At 41.1% G+C, this 22130-nt stretch overlaps 1 protein-coding gene and 1 pseudogene across 12 annotated transcripts in view; both read right to left on the reverse strand.

Annotated features, from left to right (window-relative positions):
* Positions 1 to 22130, reverse strand: part of CCDC18 (coiled-coil domain containing 18) — a 137781-nt gene that overhangs the window by 27829 nt on the left and 87822 nt on the right. For all 12 annotated transcript variants that reach the window (XM_008264871.4, XM_051857475.2, XM_051857479.2 and 9 more), the window contains 6 exons: positions 20483 to 20582; positions 15538 to 15654; positions 9175 to 9318; positions 7314 to 7517; positions 5206 to 5343; positions 2733 to 2933 (listed from right to left, as the gene is read on the reverse strand). In XM_008264871.4, the coding sequence (XP_008263093.2) occupies positions 2733 to 2933; positions 5206 to 5343; positions 7314 to 7517; positions 9175 to 9318; positions 15538 to 15654; positions 20483 to 20582 (904 nt within the window). The remainder of the gene's footprint in view (positions 1 to 2732; positions 2934 to 5205; positions 5344 to 7313; positions 7518 to 9174; positions 9319 to 15537; positions 15655 to 20482; positions 20583 to 22130) is intronic.
* LOC138850601 (PDZ domain-containing protein 4 pseudogene) lies at positions 12770 to 13852 on the reverse strand (annotated as a pseudogene).

Below are 22130 nucleotides of genomic sequence, written 5' to 3' on the forward strand. Positions count from 1 at the left end.
GCACCTGGCTCCTGGCTTCAGGCCGGCACAGCACCGGCCACAGCAGCCATTTGGGGGGTGAACCAACGGAAGGAAGACCTTTCTCTCTGTCTCTCTCTCTCACTGTCTATAACTCTACCTGTCAAATAAATTTTTAAAAAATTAATCATTTGTCAAGTGATTAATTAAAAAAATCAACTCAAAAAAGGATCTGAATGTACAATCTGATACCATCAAATTACTAGAGAGGAACACTGGGGAAACTCTGCAAGACAGTGGCATAGGCAAAGACTTCTTGGGAAAGACCCCAAAGCACAGGCAATCAAAGCCAAAATTGACAAATGGGATTACTTCAAGCTGAAGAGCTTCTGAACTGAAAAGGAAACAGTCAGCAAAGTGAAGAGGCAATCAAGAGAATGGGAGAAAATAGTTGCAAACTATGCAACTGATAAAAGATTAATATCCAGAATGTATATACAGCTCAAGAAACTCAACAATAACAAAACAAAATTCAGTTAAGAAATGGGCAAAGGACATGAGCAGGCATTTTTCAAAAGAGAAAATTCAAATGGCCAACAGACACATAAAAAAATGCTCAGTATTATTAGCCATCAGAGAAATACAAATCAAAACCATAATGAGGTTTTACCTCACCCCAGTTAGATTGACTCTCATACAGAAATCAACAAACAATAAACGCTGGCAAGGATGTGGGGGGGGGGGAATATCCTAATCCACTGCTGATGGGAATGTAAACTAGTACAGCCATTGTGGAAGACAGTATGGAGACACTTCAGAAAGCTGAAAACAGATATATCTATGACCCAACAATATTACTCCAGGGAATTTACCTAAAAGAAATGAAATCAGCCTATGAAAGAGTTATCTGTACCCCAATGTTTACTGTAGCTCAATTCACAATAGCTAAGATATGGAATCAACCCAGCTGCCCATCAACTGATGACCAGATAAAGAAACTGTGGTATAATTATAGCATGGATATTACTCAGCTGCAAAAAAGAATGAAATCCTGTCTTTTGCAGCAAAATGGATGCAACTGGAAACAATTATACTAAGTCAAATAGGCTAGCTTAAAAATGATAAATACCATATGTTTTCTTTAATCTGTGGTAACTAATAGAGTACCAAAAAATGTGATGTATAGGAGTGAAATTGACATTTTGAGATTCGATGATTGTTTACAGCCCTTGTCTCTACTGTTGAGAAACAGTATTGTTGTTTTCCTTCTTACTATCTGTTGAACTCTTTTTTTTTTTTTTTTTGACAGGCAGAATTAGACAGTGAGATAGTGAGACAGAGAGAAAGGTCTTCCTTCCATTGGTTCACCTCCCAGATGGCTGCTATGGCTGGCACGCTACATCAATCCGAAGTCAGGAGCCAGGTGCTTCCTCCTGGTCTCCCATGCGGGTGCAGGGCCCAAGGACCTGGGCCATCCTCCACTGCACTCCCAGGCCACAGCAGAGAGCTGGACTGGAAGAGGAGCAACCAGGACAGAATCTGGTGCCCCAACTGGGACTAGAACCCGGGGTGCCAGCACCGCAGGTGGAGGATTAGCCAAGTGAGCCGCGACGCCAGCCACTGAACTCTTTACTTAGTATAGGGTTAATCTTATGAGTATAAAGTAAATTTAAAATAGGTAATTGTAAAAATTAAGAGAGTTAATTAGAAGGGAAAGAGGAAGAAAAGTGGGAGTGTGGGGGAGAGGGGGGGTAAGGTGGGAAGTATCACTATGTTCTTAAATCTGAATATATGAAATATATGAAATTTATTTACCTTAAAAATGCATTATGATAAATGCATTGGGTTGTTCAAAGAGACAACAGGTCTTGACCCACCTCCTCTTAGCCATTAGCTACTGAGTCTTGATGGAGATACCATATTGGCATACCCCAAATTCATTTGTGCCACTCAGAATACATTCTGTCCAAGAGAAAATATTGACTTCGTGCACAGGACATCATCTAGGGAGGAGTCTTTATCATATCACTTTGAATATTTAATATTAAAATCCATAAACTTAAAAATTAATATGCTGTATTAATACTCTATGCATGCTTCCAAAAATGAAAATGCATGTATACATATGATACTTTTTTTTTTTTTTTTTTTTTTTTTTTTGACAGGCAGAGTGGACAGTGAGAGAGAGAGACAGAGAGAGAAAGGTCTTCCTTTGCCGTTGGTTCACCCTCCAATGGCCGCCGCTGCAGCCGGCGCACCGCGCTGATCCTGGCAGGAGCCAGGAGCCAGGTGCTTTTCCTGGTCTCCCATGGGGTGCAGGGCCCAAGCACCTGGGCCATCCTCCACTGCACTCCCTGGCCATAGCAGAGAGCTGGCCTGGAAGAGGGGCAACCGGGACAGAATCCGGCGCCCCAACCGGGACTAGAACCCGGTGTGCCGGCGCCGCAAGGTGGAGGATTAGCCTATTGAGCCACGGCGCCGGCTACATATGATACTTTTTACAAATATAATCTTGAATAAAAATTACTAAATGGAAATGTTACTCTTTAGATAAATTTAAAAGCTTATAAGTAGTAAAAACGTTATTTTTTGTGTTTATATGCTATATACGACAAAAACTTTCCAAATTCAAAATCTTCTAAATCACTTTCTGTTCAAAAAGGACAGGAGTTAGTGATATGATCCTCCTGAAGCTACAAGAATAGAAAAAATAAGTCACTCATAAATTTACTTTTTCATAATGATGCTTCTTTACTTTTAATATATTTACTTACTTTAATAAGTAATGCTTCATTTGTAGCTTCAATTACTTCATTCCTGTCTTTAACTTGTTGATGCAAATTGGTTACAGTGTCCTGAGCTTCTTCTAATTCTAGCTTTGCCTTCTCTAATTGTTCATTTAGTTGTTGAACAGAAGTCTTTTGAGAGTCAGCAGAAATCTTCCACTTTGCATGGTTCTCTTGATGTGATATCATCTATATAGATCCAAAATTAGAAAGGAAGAAAAAGAAGAAAACAGGGTGGAGTTAGTTTCAACACATTCTAATACTTTCCTCTTTTACCTTTTCTCAAAAGAAAGTAAATTCTATTTATAGCTATAAGTAACTGACTTTTAAGTCATTATTCAGAGACCGGCACTGTGGCTCAGTAGGTTAATCTTCCGCCTGTGACGCAGGCATCCCATATGGGCGATGGCTCTATTCTCGGCAGCTCCACTTCCAATCCAGCTCTCTGCTATCGCCTGGGAAAGCAGTAGAAGATGGCCCAAGCACTTGTGCCCTTGCACCCGCATGGGAGACTAGGAAGCCGCTCCTGGCTCCTGGCTTCGGATTGGCTCAGCTCTGGCCGTTGCAGCAATTTAGGGAGTAAATCAGCGGATGGAAGACCTTTCTGTCTCTCCCTCTCACTGTAACTCTACTTCTCAAATAAACAAATAAAATCTTTAAAAAAAAAAAAAAGACATTCAGATACCTGAAAACTGCCTGGATATTTGAGGATATTAAAGAATTCTGTCAAATTTTAGGTATGACCATGATATTGTGAGTATATTGTTAAAAAAGCTTTTACTTTTTAGAGATACTTATGGAAAAGTTTACAGATTAAATAATGAATGAGGTTCAAAACATTAAGTGGATATTGAGGGAAGGGTAGGAGAGGAAGTAAGTGAGGTTGAAGATATGTTGACCACACTTCCAGTATGCCCAGAAGTGACTGGCTTTGTGCCTGGTGTCCTGATGTCAATATTAACAGTATTTCTTTCCATTCTCCAAAGAATTCCCTTTTAGTTAAAAAAATGTTTTTATGGATGAAATAAAATTGGTCATGGGTTGATAATTATTAAAGTTGAATAATAAATATAAGGAAATTTATACTAGTTTTTCTACTTTTGAATAAGTTCAGAATTTTCCACAATAAAATATTAAGACAATCTCATTCTCATCCAATAAATCAGGAGTTTGCAAGTAAGTAACTCATCTGACAATTCTGAAACTTACATTTCAGAAAACTGCTAAAATTACTGATCCCTTTTTCTGCTACTTTAATATCATAGCCTCTCATTTTTATGTTCAAGAAAATACACTTTAAAAAAAGGAAAAATATATTTTTATGTTACATATCAAAATAGTATCAAATAGCAATACTAAAGCCAATTTTACAATGTATTTATTATCTGTTTATAAGTAATTTCATGTGGCTTATAAAAATAAAAGTGAAAAACTAGATAATCATAGATAAAGACAGAATTACAGGTCATAACATAAAAGTACAGTGAATAGTTAAGGGCAAACCCTTGAAATGGACTAATTATTAGTAATGGTCACTCAGTAAAGCAGCTGATATTAATTAAATAATTATGCTGAATCCAACAGCATTCACATTTGCCTCTAAAGACCAAGGGTTGTTACAGTCTCTTGGCCTGAGGATTGGATTCAGTTTGCAAATATGGTGGGTTTTGATTTTGGTTTTCTTGAGGGGAGAGGGCAAGCACATTTTTTTAAGAGCTCTGAACCTAAAAACATTTAAGCAAGACATGGTCACAACAAACCCCAGAATGCTACAAACTCCCTTGAAAGGAGTTTAATTAACACTAAACTTAGTGATTTATTTAAATCAAAACAAAGATTATTTAAATTAAATACAAAGATTTTGGGTAATGTCTTCAATGGAACTTTTAAAGATGCAAAATTCTACTTCAATTGATAATATTGCCTTCTATAAAGGCTCAGGACATACTGATAGAAAAAAAAAGGTTCTAATATTGCCTCTTCATTTAACTTAGAACCAGAACAAATGTTCAAGTTATAAAGCACTACATTTATATCACATGAAATTGTTTATGTGATCTCCAGTTAGTTTTCTGCAAGTGCTACTTAACTGATGAAGATGGTGGGCCAGACTGGTCCAAAAACTTTACATACATTAATTCACAGAAGCATTGAAGTCACACTATAGTTCTGTAAGATAGATAACTGTTAACATATCCCAGTTAGACAGATAACATAACTTGCCCAAGGTCATATAGGTAGTCAAAGAAAGTTAGGAACCAGCCTGGCTTAGGAATACAAACTTTTAACTCCAAGCTTTTAGCTCAATGGATGTGAAATCAAAGTTGTATATTTAGTTATCAGAAATGAAGACTACAATGTGTTATTCTATAATGAAGATTTAGGAGCTAGACTCACTTTTGTCCACAAAGGTCAATTCACTTTGGTGGAGTCAATTAGAACAAATTAGACTTTTCTTTACCTCCATATGATAAGCTTCTTTGAGAGATTCTACTTCCGCTGACAATTTCTTGATTTCTGCTTGCATTCTTGCTTCTAAATGAGCTTCACGTACTTGAGATGCCCCCAATTCTTCAGCTAAATGGTTTCCATGAGCTTCCTTAAAAATTATAGATGGAGCAGTTTTTATAAATTTTTATATTTGGTTGTATAGCTAAACTAATCTAGTACATTAAATAGCTTAATCTTTTCATGTAAATTCACAAAGTTGACTTATTAAATAATAAACTTTAAAAGCTAGTTATTTAAGAAACTACTAAAGAGAGTATTGGTATTCTGTTTGCTATCAAAATATACATTGACTAACCGATGCTTTCTGTGAAATGAACTAATAACCACAGGATACTGAATTTTGGCAGATAATAGTTTACTGAAAAGTAGGCCTATACATTTTTGCTTACCAGATGCATCACTTGCTTATCAAGACTTAGCTGAGTCTTTCTCCAAAGCTACTTACTGTAGTTTTACTTGTGTTTAAACTATATAATTTTATTATATACAGTAATCTTCTTTATTATATACAGGTTAGCTGTTTCACTCTGTACAGCTTTGCTTTCTGTGATTTCAGTTATATGTGGTCAACCACAGTCCAAAAATACTACATGGAAAATTCCAGAAATAAACAATTTATAACTTTATACCATTTTTAAATGATTATGTTGAGCTCTTTGAACTTTTTGTAAAAAAAGTTTTTTAAAAAAATTTACTTGAGGGGCCGGTGCTGTGGTGCAGTGGGTTAATGCCCTGGCCTGAAACGCCGGCATCCCATATGGGCGCCAGTTCGAGACCTGGCTGCTCCACTTCCAACCTAGCTCTCTGCTTTGGCCTGGGAAAGCAGTAAAAGATGGCCCAAATCCTTGGGCTCCTGCACCCGCGTGGGAGACCCGGAAGAAGCTCCTAGCTTCAGATTGGCACAGCTCCGGCCATTGCGGCCAACTGGGGAGTGAACCATCAGATGGAAGACCTCGCTCTCTTTCTCCTCTCTCTGTGTAACTATGACTTGCAAATAAATAAATAAATCTTGAAAAAAATTTCTTTGAAATGCAGAGTGACAGAGAGGGGGAGACAAAGGGAGAGGTCTCTCATCTGTTAGTTTAACTCTCCAAATGGCCACAAAATCTGGGGCAGGGCCAGGTTCCAAGAGCCAAGAACTCCACCCAGGTCTCCTACATGGGTGGCAACAACCCAAGTACTTGAGCCATCTTCTGCTGCTTTCTCTGGCCCATTAATAGGGAGTTGGATCAGAAGCAGTGCATCTAGGATTTGAACTGGTACTCTGATATTGGATGCCTGAGTTGCAGGTGGCAGCTTAACACACTGTGCCACAATGTTGGCCCCCAAATACCCTATTCTGATAAAACCTCATGTCATTCTGCTCTGTCCAGGCTAGGATGTGAAGTATCCCTTTGTTCAGCATATCCATGCTGTATTTGTATACATGCTATCTGCCTATTAGTCACTTAGTAGCTATCTTGGTTATCAGATCAAATGTCACAGTATTACAGTGTCTATGTTCAAGTAGCCTTTATTTTTACCAAATAATATCCCCAAAGCTTATAATTTGTATATCTAAGGAGAAGCTGTAAAGTGCTGCATTTACAGGATTCAGTACTATCCATATAGTTTCAAGCATCTACAGGGATCTTAATACATGTCCCGTGAGGATAAAAGGAAATCCACTGTATTATGAACACTGTTGTAAAATGTATGTACGAAGGAAAGTTTTTATGTGAAAACCAAGTTATATATTTTGAAACAACTCAGTACATCACAGATTGCTACTCAATTAGAATAGTGAAGATGGTTACAAAATATTGATAAATATTCTATAAAAAAGTTTAATAGATGCTATACTCTGATGGATTTAAAACATCTTTGAATTCTTCCTCCACATTATAGAAATTAAAATTATAGTGACATGTATATAACATAAAACGTACAGTTCAGTGGCATTAAATATATTGACATTGTTGTGTAACACTGCTCATTTTGGCAAGAATTACATTCTACATACCAAAAACTTATGTTAGAATTTTATAGATTTTTCAGTAAAATACAATCAGGGATTACCTTCTCTTTAGAGAGCTGCTTTATATCCTCCAGTTCACTACAGAGTCTGTCTATTTCTCTTTGTGCATGGACTTGCTGGCGACGAGCCTCCACCAGTTCTGTATGAGTGTTTTGCATTTGTTCCCGGGTAAGCCTCAGTTCCTGACCCATATCTATCGCCTCCTTGTATTGACTGGCAATGTACTGTTCTTGCTCTTTCATAACCTAAAAAGTACAAGGTTTTTGTAGGCTTGAAAATGAAATATATTTTTTATTCTTATTCTGTTTCTTTTTTAATAACTCAATTTTTCTCTTCCAACTAAATCCTTATAAAACATATAATGAGTATCACTCACTATGATATATAGAAAGAAAATTTTCATTAAGAAAATGACCAAAGTACTATAATAAATCAGGGACTCTTGCTGATATATTATACAGGACTTGGCATGACTTTAATGTATACAGCTGTATAATCCTTTATCCTTATGAATGTAATGTTTATGGTAGAATACATAAGAATATAAAGAAAATAAAGAAGTTGACATTTGATTATCTATGTCAACAATGGAGAATACAAATTATGGTAGCCCTGATGTCTGGAGTGGAGGTCCACAGTACAACTATGTTGTGAATTAAGATGAGTCTCATGTAATAGTCTTATTCCTTCTTAGGGAACCTGAAATAATTGGGCCAGAAACCAGTTTTTCCTTTACTGAGGCCCAAACTTGCTCTCAGAAACTCTGCCTGATTTACACAGATAATTCAAAACAGTTGTACTTATTTGTGCTTGCTATGTCATAAATATTGTGCTGAGGATACAGGAGTGAACAAAGGAGACAAAGTGGCTACCCTTCTATAGTTTATACTCTCTAGAAACAGATTAGCAAAGTCAAACACAATAAATAGTTGTATCTGAAGTTTTAGAGTTGAGTACTTAAAAACAAGAAAAAAGTCACATCCGTAAGAGCTCATGGAATAAAATTCACTTTTTTGAAAAGCCAAGTGGGCAGAATTGGTTCACCAGTTAACACACAAGCAAACAGAAAATATGAAATCATTAAACTTCTGGCATATAAATGCCCTTGGTACAATTCTCATTATATCCCTTTTCCGGATGGAGTTCCTCAAAGACAAAAGACTGTATCTTATTAACACCTCTATCTTCACTTCTATTACATAATAGATTTTCTTTTTTTCTTTCTTTCTTTTTTTTTTTTTTTTTTTTTTTGACAGGCAGAGTGGACAGTGAGAGAGAGAGACAGAGAGAAAGGTCTTCCTTTGCCGTTGGTTCACCATCCAATGGCTGCCGCGGCCGGCGTGCTGCGGCTGGCGTGCTGCGGCTGGCGCACCGTGCCTATCCGAAGGCAGGAGCCAGGTACTTCTCCTTGTCTCCCATGGGGTGCAGGGCCCAAGCACTTGGGCCATCCTCCACTGCATTCCCTGGCCACAGCAGAGAGCTGGCCTGGAAGAGGGGCAACCGGGACAGAATCTGGTGCCCCGACTGGGACTAGAACCCAGTGTGCCGGCACCACAAGGCGGAGGATTAGCCTACTGAGCCGCGGCGCCGGCCAATAGATTTTCAATAAATATTTACTCAACAAATAAGCACATAACTGTGGGTTTACTATGTGAGGAATACTAGGCTAATGCCTATTGAGAATACAAAGATGAAAAAGATATTGTTCTTGCTTACACCTAGCCTGTAAGAATTAAATATTTTAAAAAGCCAAGGAAACTAATAGGTATCTGACACAAATAACTAGCAAAAAATACATATAGCACAGTTTTTGAACATTAAAACTAAATTATTCAAAGTATAAAAATTCATCTCACTCTTGAAAATACTACTTGCTACTCAGATGAAAAATAATTTGCTTACACTTTCCATTTCTTTCATCCTTTGTTGTGCTCTTTCAGTTTCTTTTTTCTGTTGACTTATCTCCTGTTCATTTTGCAGCATTATAAACTCTTTTTCTCGAAGTTGTTCTTTGGCATTTTGCAATTTTTCATTCAAACTTTCAATCTGAATTTTAAACAGATAAGCAATATTAAGATAATTAAGGAAAAATTTAATCATGGCTGCAGTTCCAAGTAAGTCTAGTAAACACTCATCTAAAATACTTAAATCAAAATATAAAAATGTACTTTTATTAAGACGACTGTATTTTGGAAATAAGGGTAAGAATTCTTATACTTAATAAGATGCTTATATATTCACCTAAAATACATTAAAAAAGATGGAAGTCTCAAATACACCTGTATAAGAAAATCAGGGCACATTAAAACTAATGTTACATGATCTTTTGAATAATTTTAAAGGTAAAAAGTAAAGTTGGAGAACACAAGGATTTATTTACTTATTTATTCTTCAAAGGCAAAAAGAGAGACAGACACAGAGATCTGCCATCTGCTGGTCTATTCCCCAAATGCTCACACCATGGCTGTGCAAAGTCAAAGCCAGGAGCCAGAAATTTCATCCAGGTCTTCCACAGGGGACTAAGTAATTGGGCTAACAACTGCTAGCCTCTTGGGGTATACATTAACAGGAAGCAGGATTAGAAGCTGTGGCAGGACTTGAACTCAGGCACTCCAATATGGGATGCAGGCATCCCAAGCAGCGGCTTAACTGGTATGCCATGACACCCAACCTAACTGTGTTCCCTGTTGAGAGGAAACCACAGTTATCAGAACTACTTGCAAAGTCTTCTATAAATATTTTATACATAGTCACACACACATAAATTATGTCAGGTATTTGGATACACTGATAGAAGAAAAATATTCAAAATAATATTGAGAGAAAAAAATGACTGTAAAGAAGCTTTACAATGATTAATAATATGTAATATTATTATAATACATTAAAAAAGCTGAATTATGTGATTAGATACTTATATAAATATGTTTGTAGTCCCCCCCCCCCCCACCATGGAGTAAAATCACAGCTTGCTTTATTCTCAAGACATAGGTGACTGGGGTCAGTGCTGTGGCATAGCGGGTAAAGCTGCCACCTGCAATGCCGGCATCCCATATGGGTGCTGGTTCCAGACCTGGCTCTACTTCCAATCTCTGCTATAGCCTGGGAAAGCAGTGGAAGATGGCCCAAGTCCTTGGGCCCCTGCACCCACATCGGAAAACTGGGAGGAAGCTCCTGGCTACGGATCAGCGCAGCTCCAGCTGTTGCAACCAATTGGGGAGTGAACCAGCAAATGGAAGACCTCTCTCTCTGCCTCTCCTTCTCTCCCTGTGTAACTCTGACTTTCAAATAAATAAATAAATCTTAAAAAAAAAAAAAAAAAAAAAAGGACAGAGGCAGGCCAGGCTGTCTGCTTCCAACCTGGGGCTCTTCAAGTCTGAGGGTCCCCCTTGCATAGGAAGCGAGTCCATATTTGAAAAAGCAGATAAAGTCGAAGGCATCTCCTAGACAGTCCACATGCCTGTCACCTGGTTCCAGGATTGTCACCTCTTCAGGCCACATGACCTCATGTGTCTGTCATTCATTCATTAGGCTTGGCTTCTAGATCCCCTTCAGTAGCCAAGCACCTCCCCAGGCCACTCAGAAGAGAGGTCACCACTCCAGATAAGGCCTGGGCTCAGAGTCTTCTTCTAGGACACCACCCCCTCTGTCTCTACAGTCTTGCTCTCCCCAGTCACTAAGGAAGGGGGTGGTCCCCAGGTGTGAGCCTCAAAATCTATAAGAGGTTCCCCATCCCAGTACTTCAGAGTGGTAGCTACCTGGACAGCTGTGTCTCACTCCTCCGGCCCTCCCTTCCATCTCCAGCCCTCCCTCTCTTCTCTTGCCTACTTTCCAGTCGACAGTCAGGGATTCTACCCTTGTCAAGCTTCCAGTAGCCAGCCCCCATGGCAGATCACACAACAGAAAAACAATTATTAGTAAGCACTCAAAGGGAGAAAAAAACATAAAACTCAGAGTTGTCTTTGTATGCAAATAACTGCGGCTCCCAGCAGGGGAAGAGGCTGCACTCTTGCACTTACAACAGTCCTCCTCACCTCCTGGCTGCTCCATTTCCATCTCCAAGCACATGTGCCACAAAAGCTTGTGCATGTGCCATGTGGATGTCATGTGCACATACACATATCTACACCTGAAAGGGTGACCATCACAAGTGTGGCCCCAATGCCAGCAGACTGTGTGGTTGCTTTACTTGGGGAGGAGGAAGTAGAGAAAGGAAGACAAGCACACTTCTCTTCCAAGGCTTCCCTCTGTTAACCAAGCTCTGCACAGGTAAACAGGTAAGAGTGTGCCCAAGCACAATATACACATAGACAGACATTTTGACAGTACTCATTTTGAAGGAGAGAGGGGAGGGTGCACCAGGCTCTCTGGCATGGGCTGGGTGGCTCAGACCATGGTGACAGAGCAGAGGGTCGTACACCTGTTTGTTGTCAGCCAAGTGTCTTTTTTTTTTTTTTTTTTTTTGATATTTAGAATGATATTTAGAAGTATTTATTAGAATCAAGGGGCCGGCGCCGCGGCTCACTAGGCTAATCCTCCGCCTAGCGGCGCCGGCACACCGGGTTCTAGTCCCGGTTGGGGCGCCGGATTCTGTCCCAGTTGCCCCTCTTCCAGGCCAGCTCTCTGCTGTGGCCAGGGAGTGCAGTGGAGGATGGCCCAGGTGCTTGGGCCCTGCACCCCATGGGAGACCAGGAAAAGCACCTGGCTCCTGGCTCCTGCCATTGGATCAGCGCGGTGCGCCGGCCGCAGCGTGCCGGCCGCGGCGGCCATTGGAGGGTGAACCAACAGCAAAGGAAGACCTTTCTCTCTGTCTCTCTCTCTCTCTCACTGTCCACTCTGCCTGTCAAAAAAAAAAAAAAAAAAGAGAGAGAGAGAGAGAGGAAAAAAAAAAAAAGAATCAAGGACCTCCAGCCAGAGTGGTGTGGAGGGGGGCTTTCAAGAGAGGAAAACCCAACAGGACTAGTGGCAGTAGGCTTTTTAAGTACAATTTCAAAGGAAAAAAAAAAAAAACCTGATTGTCAGATTGGCATTCAGTTACTAGGGGGGACAAAAACCATCAAAAGACCTCATTTACAATTCTCCATCCTGCCTGGCCAGCTAAGGGTGGGATAGATGACTTGTTTTCACAATAAGCTGTGAGCTCAGGAAGAGCTCCCTCAGCCAAGTGTCTTTTACAATGACAATCTGGTTGTCCTGGATCTTCTTGTTCTACCTATGATGGCTCAAGGCGATGATGCTGAGCTTGGGTTTGTCCCCATTCTGTTCCCTCAGACGCTTGAGCCATGGGGCTTCTGCTGCTCCCAGGCACAGATCAAGCGCTGCTTCTGCTCTTCCTAGCTCCAGTAGTGGCTCATCGTCATCTTGCTCAACACATCGTTGTCGTCAGTGGTGAAGTCACTGTTCTCCTCCCTGATTTCCAGGGCAGGAGCAGCTGTCCCACACAGGCAGTGGTGCCGCTCAGTAAGTGACGCTGCTGTGCACCTTAACCTTCCACTCCATGCAGGGGTCTTTCAGTGGCTGCAGCTGCCACCCCACCCACCTAGGGCCTCTTTCCAAACTCAAAGGGCTGTGGCCCAGATCCTCCAAGCCATGGATGGGGCCAGGGGCATGCAGCTGTGGTAGTGCTCATTCTCTGGCTTTTGACCATTGTGGTCTTAGCTCCTCCTCCAGCAAGGCCATCTAGTGACACAGGCTTTCCTTGCAGCTGATGACCACTGCACTGTTGCTGCACAAGGGTCAGAGGAAAAGGAGGCCCGGGGGTTGCCATTCTCTAGATGGCACTCACACTGCTCATATTCCTCACTGGTGAGGCCTGGGACATCTCTCCCTCCTGGCCTCACTCCTCAGCCAGCAGTAAATACATGCTGAAATGGAATCCCAGCTCTGCAGGACATCCCCTTGCAGGTCAAACTTGTGTAGGCTCCCAGAGTACTGGTAGTACCCAGGGGCTCATCTAGCAGGTCATGCTCAGGGCACTTTGTGGTTCATGCTCTCAGTGGTCTAGCTATGCCACTGCCCAGCTTTTGCTCAGGCCTCAGCTGACATTAAGAGTTCCCTTCTTTCCATTTCCAAGTTGTTAGGCTCTGGGGTTTTCAGCTTGCAAGTTTGACAGTCAGCCATCTAAAAGATCATTCCAGTCCATGTCCTTCCAACTCCTCACCCGTTGGCTTTTAGGTTGGGTCGCATCACCAGCAGGGAGATACTAGTGTTTTCTTCCTAGCTCAGGATGGCTACTGCTTCTTTACAGTTCTAGATGTCACACAGTTAATCTAGATGATATGGGCTCCCTCACAGATCCAGTCATCTTTAGCTGTAATGCTGGGATTTAACTCTAACACTGACACCTAGGTCCAGCTCTTCTTTATCATCTATGCAATAGCACACCATCTGGCCCAGCCTGTTTTGGTGGCTGCTTCTACATAGCTCCACATCCTCATAGTGTAGCTCATTCATATGGTTTACCTCCTGTGGCCCAGTGTGACTGAACTACCTAGGGTAAAAATACTCATGGCTAATGAGGGGAGAGGTGCTCCTCTACGCTCATGAGCCAGGTGGGAGGGCACAGCTTGCCCAGTGCCAAGGTAAGTCTGAAGGTGTTATTGAGTACCACTGTTTACCAGTCATGGCAGTAGCTATTCTTATGCAGGCAGGGACTGAGTTTCAGCACTGGATTACAAGAGCTCCCTGGAGAAGCATAGGGCTCCCAGAGTTTAATACTGACAAAGCTTAGAGTTCCCTTCCATTCACCTGAAGCATCACTTTGGACTGCTCCTCCTGTTTCTGGGTCACCTACAGATATTTATCCATGGTGCTGTCTAGCAAGGTAAGATAGAGGGTGCAAATGATAAGACAACTTTCACTGGCTTATGTGCAAGATCATGAATTTTTAATTTATTTTGTTTTTGGAGAGGCAGAGAGCATAAGTGAGACAGAGGGAGAAAGAGCAAGAGAGACTGCGAGTTCACTACCTGAAAAGACTGCCAAGAGTTGGCTCTGGCTGAGGCTGAATCTGGGAGCCTGGAACAAAATCCAATCACTGGAGCCATCACTACTGTCTCCCAGGGTATGCAGTGGCAGGTAGAGTCAGGAACTAGAGCTAGGAATCAAACCTGGGAGGCCGGCGCCGCAGCTCACTAATCCTCCACCTTGCGGCACTGGCACACCGGGTTCTAGTCCCAGTCAGGGCACCGGATTCTGTCCCGGTTGCCCCTCTTCCAGGCCAGCTTTCTGCTGTGGCCCGGGAGTGCAGTGGAGGATGGCCCAAGTGCTTGGGCCCTGCACCCCATGGGAGACCAGGAGAAGTACCTGGCTCCTGCCATCGGATCAGTGCGGTGCGCCGGCCGCGGCGGCCATTGCAAGGTGAACCAATGGCAAAGGAAGACCTTTCTCTCTGTCTCTATCTCTCACTGTCCACTCTGCCTGTCAAAAAAAAAAAAAAAAAAAACAAACCTGGGTACTCTGATGTGGGAATGCTGGCACCTTAACTACTAGGCTAAATGCATGGCTCCAGGAGTTGTTATTATTATTATTATTATTATTATTGACAGGCCGAGTGGACAGTGAGAGAGACAGACAGAGAGAAAGGTCTTCCTTTGCCGTTGGTTCACCCTCCAATGGTCGCCGCAGCCAGCAAGCTGCGGCCAGCGCACCGCGCTGATCCGATGGCAGAAGCCAGGTACTTATCCTGGTCTCCCATGGGGTGCAGGGCCCAAGCACTTGGGCCATCCTCCACTGCACTCCCTGGTCACAGCAGAGAGCTGGCCTGGAAGAGGGGCAACCGGGACAGAATCCGGTGCCCCGACTGGGATTAGAACCCGGTGTGCCGGCGCCGCAAGGCAGAGGATTAGCCTAGTGAGCCGCAGCGCCAGCCAGGAGTTATTATTTTTAAACAATTTAAAATATATTACTTGGGGCCAGGGCTGTAGTGTACTAGGTTAAGCTGCTATCGGCAGTGCTGACATCCCACATGGGTGCCGGTTCCAGTCCCAGCTGCTCCACTTCTGATACAGCTCCCTGAAAATATACCTGGGAAAGCAGCAGAAGATGGCTCAAACACTTGGGCCCCTGCACCCACGTGGGAGACTTGAATGATGCTACTGGCTCCTGGCTTCAGATTGGCCCAGCTCCAGCCATTTAGCCGATTGGGGAGTGAACCACCAGATAGACAATCTCTTTCACTCTCTCTCTCTCTGTAAATGCCTTTCAAATAAATAAATAAATCTTTTAAGAAATAAATAAAATAAAATATGTAACTTAAAAATTTACCTGTCTGTTGCATTCTTTAAGTTCCAATTCTGATTTCTCCAGAGTACCTTCTAATTTAATTATTTTTTGTTCCATTTCTCCTCGATGCTCACGAATAGTCATATCCAAATGTGTAACCTAAATACAAAAGTATTATTAAACTACTGTTAAATTTTTTTTTAAAAAAAGTATTCATTTTATTTGAAAGTCAGAGTTATAGACAGAGATGAAGAGACAGAGAGAGAGATCTTCCATCTACTGGTTCACTCCCCAAATGGCTTCCAGGGCTGGGGCTGGATCAGAGCCTAGAATCCACCCAGGTCTCCCAAGTGGATTGCAGGGGCCCAGGTACTTGGGCCATCTTCTGCTGCTTTCCAGATGCATTAGCTGGGAGCTGGATCAGAAGCAAAGTCTCTATGACTCAAAATGGTGCTCATATGGGATGCTGGTGTCACAGACAGAGACAACCCACTGCGTCACAACTCTGGCCCTTTCTGTTCAATTTTATTCCAATATGAAAACTTCTGTGCTTTGGAACTGTTTATAGGAGTATAATTAAAACTAAAACTCATCTCAAATATATATACTTCTAAATTGGAAAAAATAATCATTTGCTAGTACTGGTCCATGAGCTCCATAAATTTATAGACACTGAACAACATATGTATATGTTTATAAATGACAAAATGATTCAGACTTTATGCTGAATAACAACTGCTAATTAGGGGCCTGCACTGTGGTGCAGCGGGTTAAAGTCCTGGCATGAAGCACCAGCATCCCATATGGGTGCCTGTTCTAGTCCTGGCTGCTCCTCTTCTGATCCAGCTCTCTGCTATGGCCTGGGATAGCAGTAGAAGATGGCCCAAGTCTTTGGGCCCCTGCACCCACATGGGAGACTCGGAAGAAGCTCTTGGCTCCTGGCTTCGAATTGGCGCAGCTCCAGCTGTTGCGGCCATCTGGGGAGTGAACCAGCGGATGGAAGACCTCTCTCTTTGTCTCTACCTTTCTCTGTAACTCTTTCAAATAAATGAAATAAATCTTTAAAAAAAAAAAAAACCTGGTAATTAATGCCTCAAACACCAATCTGAGAAAGTAATCCCTTCAATCCCATTTTCTCCTGATATAGAGTAATATAAGAGATCAAACGGCTCAGATACTAGAGTGACTACTGTGCAGCAGGTTAAGCTGTCCTTGGAACAGCCACATCCCACATCAGAGTGCTTAGTTTGAGTCTTGGATATTCTGCAATTCTGAACCTAGTACTTGGGTTCTTGCCATCCATCTGGGAAACCCAGATGGAGTTCCTGACTCCTGGCTTTGGTGTGGCTTAGCTCTGGATGTTGTGGGCATTTGGGGAGTGAACCAGCAGATGTATGGAAGATCTCTTTATCTCTCCCTCTTTCTGTCACTCTGCAATTTTAATAAATGAATAAAATAAATAAATAAATAAATCTTATTTATTTGAAAGGTAGAGTCAAGGCGGTGGGGGGGAGGAGGGAGGGAGAGAGAGAGAGAGAGAAGAGATCCTCCCATGTACTGGTTCACTCCCCAGATGGCTGCAATGTACAGAGCTGGGCCAGGTTGAAGTCAGGAGCCTGGAACTCCATCTGGTTCTCTCACATGGGTGGCAAGGTCCCAATTACGTGGGAAAATCATCTGCTGCCCTTCCAGGTGCATTACCAGGGAAGTGGATCTGAAGTAAAGCAGCTAGGACTCCAACAAGCATCCATATGGGATGCCAGTGTCTTAGGTGGTGTTTTAATCAGCTGAACCACAATGCTGTCCCAAACAAATAAATCTTAAAAAAAATAAAGCTCAAAATAGGAAGGACAAAAAAAGTAAAGGGTATTGAAATAGGGAAAGTCAAATTATCCGTGTTTGCAGATGACATGATGTCATACATGAAAAAACCTAAATATTCCACAAAAAGCTGTTACAATTGATAAACCAATCTAGTAAAATTACAGGTGACAAAATAAACATACACAAAAGTAACTTTTTTTGTATGCTAATGATGAATTCATAGAAAAAGAAATCAAGAAATCCCATTCACAATAGCCACAAAAAAATGAAGTATTTAGGAATAAATTTAGCCAAAGAAGTAAAATATCTCAAACAACACAAAAAGGAACAAGCTAACAAAAATAAAAACAAAAAACTGAAAGATCTCTACAATGAAAATTATCAAATATTGATGAAAAAATCATCAAGAACACACAAAAAAAGGAAAAATATTCCTTGCTCAAGGATCTGAAAATCAATATCATTGTCTATACTACCTAAAGAAATTTACAGATTCAATGTAATGTCTCTCAAAATACCAATGGCATTTTTTACAGAGTAAGGAAAAAAATTCTAAAATTCATATGAAATCACAAAAGACTCCAAATAGCCAAAGTGATCCTGAGCAAGAAAAACCAAGCTGGCAGCATCACAATACCTGATTTCAAAGCATACTACAAAGCTATAGCAATTAAAACAGCTCATACTGGCATAAAAACTGATACACAGATCAGTGCAACAAAATAGAGAGAGGCCAGAAATTAATCCACATACAAATAGCCAACTAATTTTTTTTAAAGATTTATTTATTTACTTGAGAGGTAGAGTTACAGAGAGGCAGAGACAGAGAGAAAGGTCTTCCATCCTCTGGTTCACACCCTATATGGCCACAACAGCCAGAGCTGAGAAAAATCCAAATCCAGGAGCCAGGAGCTTCTTCTGGGTTGCCCAGGTGGATACAAGGGCCCAAGGACCTGGGCCACCTTCTACTGCTATCCCAGGTCATAGCAGAGAGCTGGATTGGATGGGGAGTAGCTAGGACTTGAACTGGCACCCATCTGATTTTTGACAGAAGGGCTCAGATCACACAGTGGAGTAAAGATAATCTTTCAACAAATGGTGCTGGCAAAACTGGATGTATATATGTAAAATAATGAAATTAGATCCATCTCTCTCAAAACATACAAAAATCAACTCAAGATGGATCAAAGACCTAAATTTGAGACCTGAGACTATGAAGTTACTGTAAGAAAACATAGGGGAACCACTCCAAGACATTGGTGTAGGTGACAACTTCATGGACAAGACCCCCAAAGCACAGGCAACAAAAGCAAAACTAAAGATACGGGACTATATCAAAATTAGATGGTTCTGCACAGCAAAAGAAATTATCCATAGAGTGAAGAGACATCCAATAAAATGGGAAAAAATATCTGCAAACCACCTATTTGACAAAGGACTAATATCCTGAAAATATCAGCAAGTTAAAAAACTCAACTCAAAAAAAAATAATCAATCGAGTTGAAAATGGGCAAAGGACTTCAACAGACAGTTGTCAAAAGAAGAAATACAAATGCCAACAAATATATGAAAAAACGTTCACCATCACTACCCTTCAGGGGAATGCCACAATGAGATATCACCTCACCCCTGTCAGCATGGCTAAAATCTAAAACACAGAGAATAACAAATGCTGGTGAGGATGTGGAGAAAGGTAAACACTGTTGGTGGTAATGTAAATTAGTGCAGCCAGTTTGAAAAACAGTGTGGAGATTTCTCAAAAAACTAGAAATAGGGAATGGTGCTGTGGCTAAGCCTCTGCCTGCAGAGCTGGATTCCCTTAAGGGCACCAGCTGCATCCCAGCTCTTCTCCCTTTTATGTGAGAGTGAAAATTTAAAAATCAAAAAAGAAAGGTCTCTATCAGTACTGCTGTAAATTGCCTCCTAACTCATAAAACCAATGGTTAAGAATGTTATACTAGGGGTTGGTGCTGTGGCGTGGTGGTAAAGCCATCACTTGCAGTGCCAGCATCCCATATGGGTGCCGGGTTGAGTCCCAGCTGCTCCATTTCTGATCCAGCTCTCTGCTATGGCCTGGGAAAGCAGTAGAAGATGGCCCAAGTCCCTGGGCCCCTGCACTTGCAAGGGAAACCTGAAAGAAGCTCCTGGCTCCTGGCTTTGGATCAGTGCAGCTCTGGCCATTGTAGCCATCTGGAGAGTGAACCTGCAGATGGAAGACCTCTCTCTCTGTCTCTACCTCTCTCTGTAACTCTTTCAAATAAATAAATCCTTTTTTAAAAAAAATATGTTATATTTCTATAGTTTTAATGATCTGTGATTACTTTAAAATTAAAAACAAAAAAGCTCTGATGCTTAAACTAATTCTCATTCTCAAAACTTACTTGCTGTAAAAATATTAGGATAAAGAGAAATGACATATTTCTAATTTTAAAAATATTTATTGCACAGAAAAATTGATGTATATCTCTAGGATGTGCCATAACAGAAAATTTTATTAAAAAGTAATTGAGGGGCAGGCATTTAGCCTAGTTTGTTAAGATGTCAGTTAAGAAGCCATAACAGGCCGGCGCCGCAGCTCACTAGGCTAATCCTCTGCCAGCAGCACCTGTACCCCGGGTTCTAGTCCTGGTTGGGGCGCCAGATTCTGTCCTGGTTTCTCCTCTTCCAGTCCAGCTCTCTGTTGTGGCCCGGGAGTGCAGTGGAGGATGGCCCAAGTCCTTGGGCCCTGCACCCGCATGGGAGACCAGGAGGAAGCATCTGGCTCCTGGCTTTGGATTGGCGCAGTGCACTGGCCGTAGCTGCCATTTGAGGGGGTGAACCAATGGAAGTAAGACCTTTCTCTCTGTCTCTCTCTCTAATTCTGCCTGTCAAAAAAAAAAAAAAAAAAAAAGATGCCATAACAGAATACTAGGTTCTGGCTCCTGACTCCGGCTTCCTGATAATGAGACCCTGGGAGGCAGTGGTGATAGCTCAAATTATTGTATTTTTGCCACCTACATGGGAGACCTAGATTGAGTTTCTGCCTCCCAGCTTTAGCCTCCAAGTGTTGTGTGTATTTGGGGTGTGAACCAGTAGGTAGAATCATTTTCTCTTTTAAATTAATTAATTAATTTAAAAAAATAGATGCACTACTAAAAAATAATAATGTTAGAGAAAAATCAACCTGAGCTGCTCTTTGCTTTAGCTCCCAATTTCTCTCCTTAAGTGCCTGATCCATTTCAAGAAGTTCTTGCTTTTTGTCTTCAATTTCCATCTTGCATTCTCTGCAATTTAGCAAAGGGAAAAGATCAAAGCATGTAGTAGAAATATTACATATTTTTTAAAAAATTAGACCAACTTGTTTACCTTGTTAATAAAAATCAATAGGAATTACAATTTTAATGTTTCTAACCCGTATTATTTTAAAAGTTATTTTACATACCAAATAAAGACTAGAAAAATATTTTAAAGCAATAGAACACATATAATTAACTCTATTTGAGAGGGCTCAAATTAAAGGAGTAAAGTATACATAAAATAAACAACAATATAAGTTTTTAGTACAGTGTTCTAAAAAGGCAAAAGTTAACTCAAACTCTAATACTATAAATAATTTGGGGGCCAGCGCTTTGGCACAGCAGGTAAACCTACTGCCTGCAGTGCCAGCATCCCACATGAGCACTGGTTTGAGTCCTGGCTGCTCCACTTCCGATCCAGCTTTCTGCTATGGCCTGGGAAAGCAATAGAAGATGGCCCAGGTCCTTGGGACCCTGCACCCGCATGGGAGACTCGGAGGAAGCTCCTGGCTCCTGGCTTCAGACTGGCACAGCTCCAGCCATTGCAGCCATCTGGGGAGTGGGCCAGCAGATGGAAGACCTCTTTCTCTCTGCCTCTACCTCTCTGTAACTCTACCTTTCAAATAAATAAATAAAATCTTAAAGTAATTTAAGCTAATTGCTAAATCATTCCCAGGTTTCTAAGATTGAATAGGGGTACTTCTTTTAAATTCATATTTTTTCAGACATACATCAAGGGAGTATTTGAAAGTCTTTTACATATAACAGTTGTGATTCTGCTGAAATTTGTATTTCAGACAAAGACCCTTGTATTAAGGAGTCTTAAAAAATTCATGAAGAAATTATGCATGGATTTCAAAGTTTTTTTGCATCAAAGTAAACATGTGTTTTAATTTCACTTTCCATAAATTACTCTCATATTTCATATTGGAATTATATTCAAAATCAAACTTTAATATATAATGAAGTACTAGGACCCAGTGTTTGGCCTAGTGGTTATGACTAAGGTTAAAACATATAACCATATTGGAGTGACTGGATTCTATACTCAGCTTCTTGCTAATGCAGACCTTGGGAGGTAGTAGTGAATAATAAGTGACTGGAGTTTCAGTCACCATGGTAGACAAAGATTGAGTTTCAGGCTTCTGTCTCCTGGCTTTAGCTCTAGTCAGGGGTTGTTGTAGACATTTGGGGAGTGAACCAGAAATGGACGACCTCTATATATATATCTGTTGCTCTTTTTCTCAAATATATTTTTTTAAATTAGGTACTAAACTCTAATGTAAAATATTTTATATTTTAAATAAATTCTAGTCCAGTCAAAAACCTCACTAAATCATGACTTTATATTAGGTGTAGGGAACGTCTGGCCCACAGGCCAAATGACACATGGGAAATAATTTGGTCTGGCCTTGCCAAGGCAACCATAGGCAGAACTCAAAATTCAATAAATCTAGGGGCCAGCGCTGTGGCGCAGTGGATTAACATCCTGGCCAAATATGGGCGCCGGGTCAAGACCTGGCTGCTCCTCTTCAG

Source organism: Oryctolagus cuniculus, chromosome 7, assembly GCF_964237555.1.
Source record: "Oryctolagus cuniculus chromosome 7, mOryCun1.1, whole genome shotgun sequence".
Classification (NCBI taxonomy): Eukaryota; Metazoa; Chordata; class Mammalia; order Lagomorpha; family Leporidae; genus Oryctolagus; species Oryctolagus cuniculus.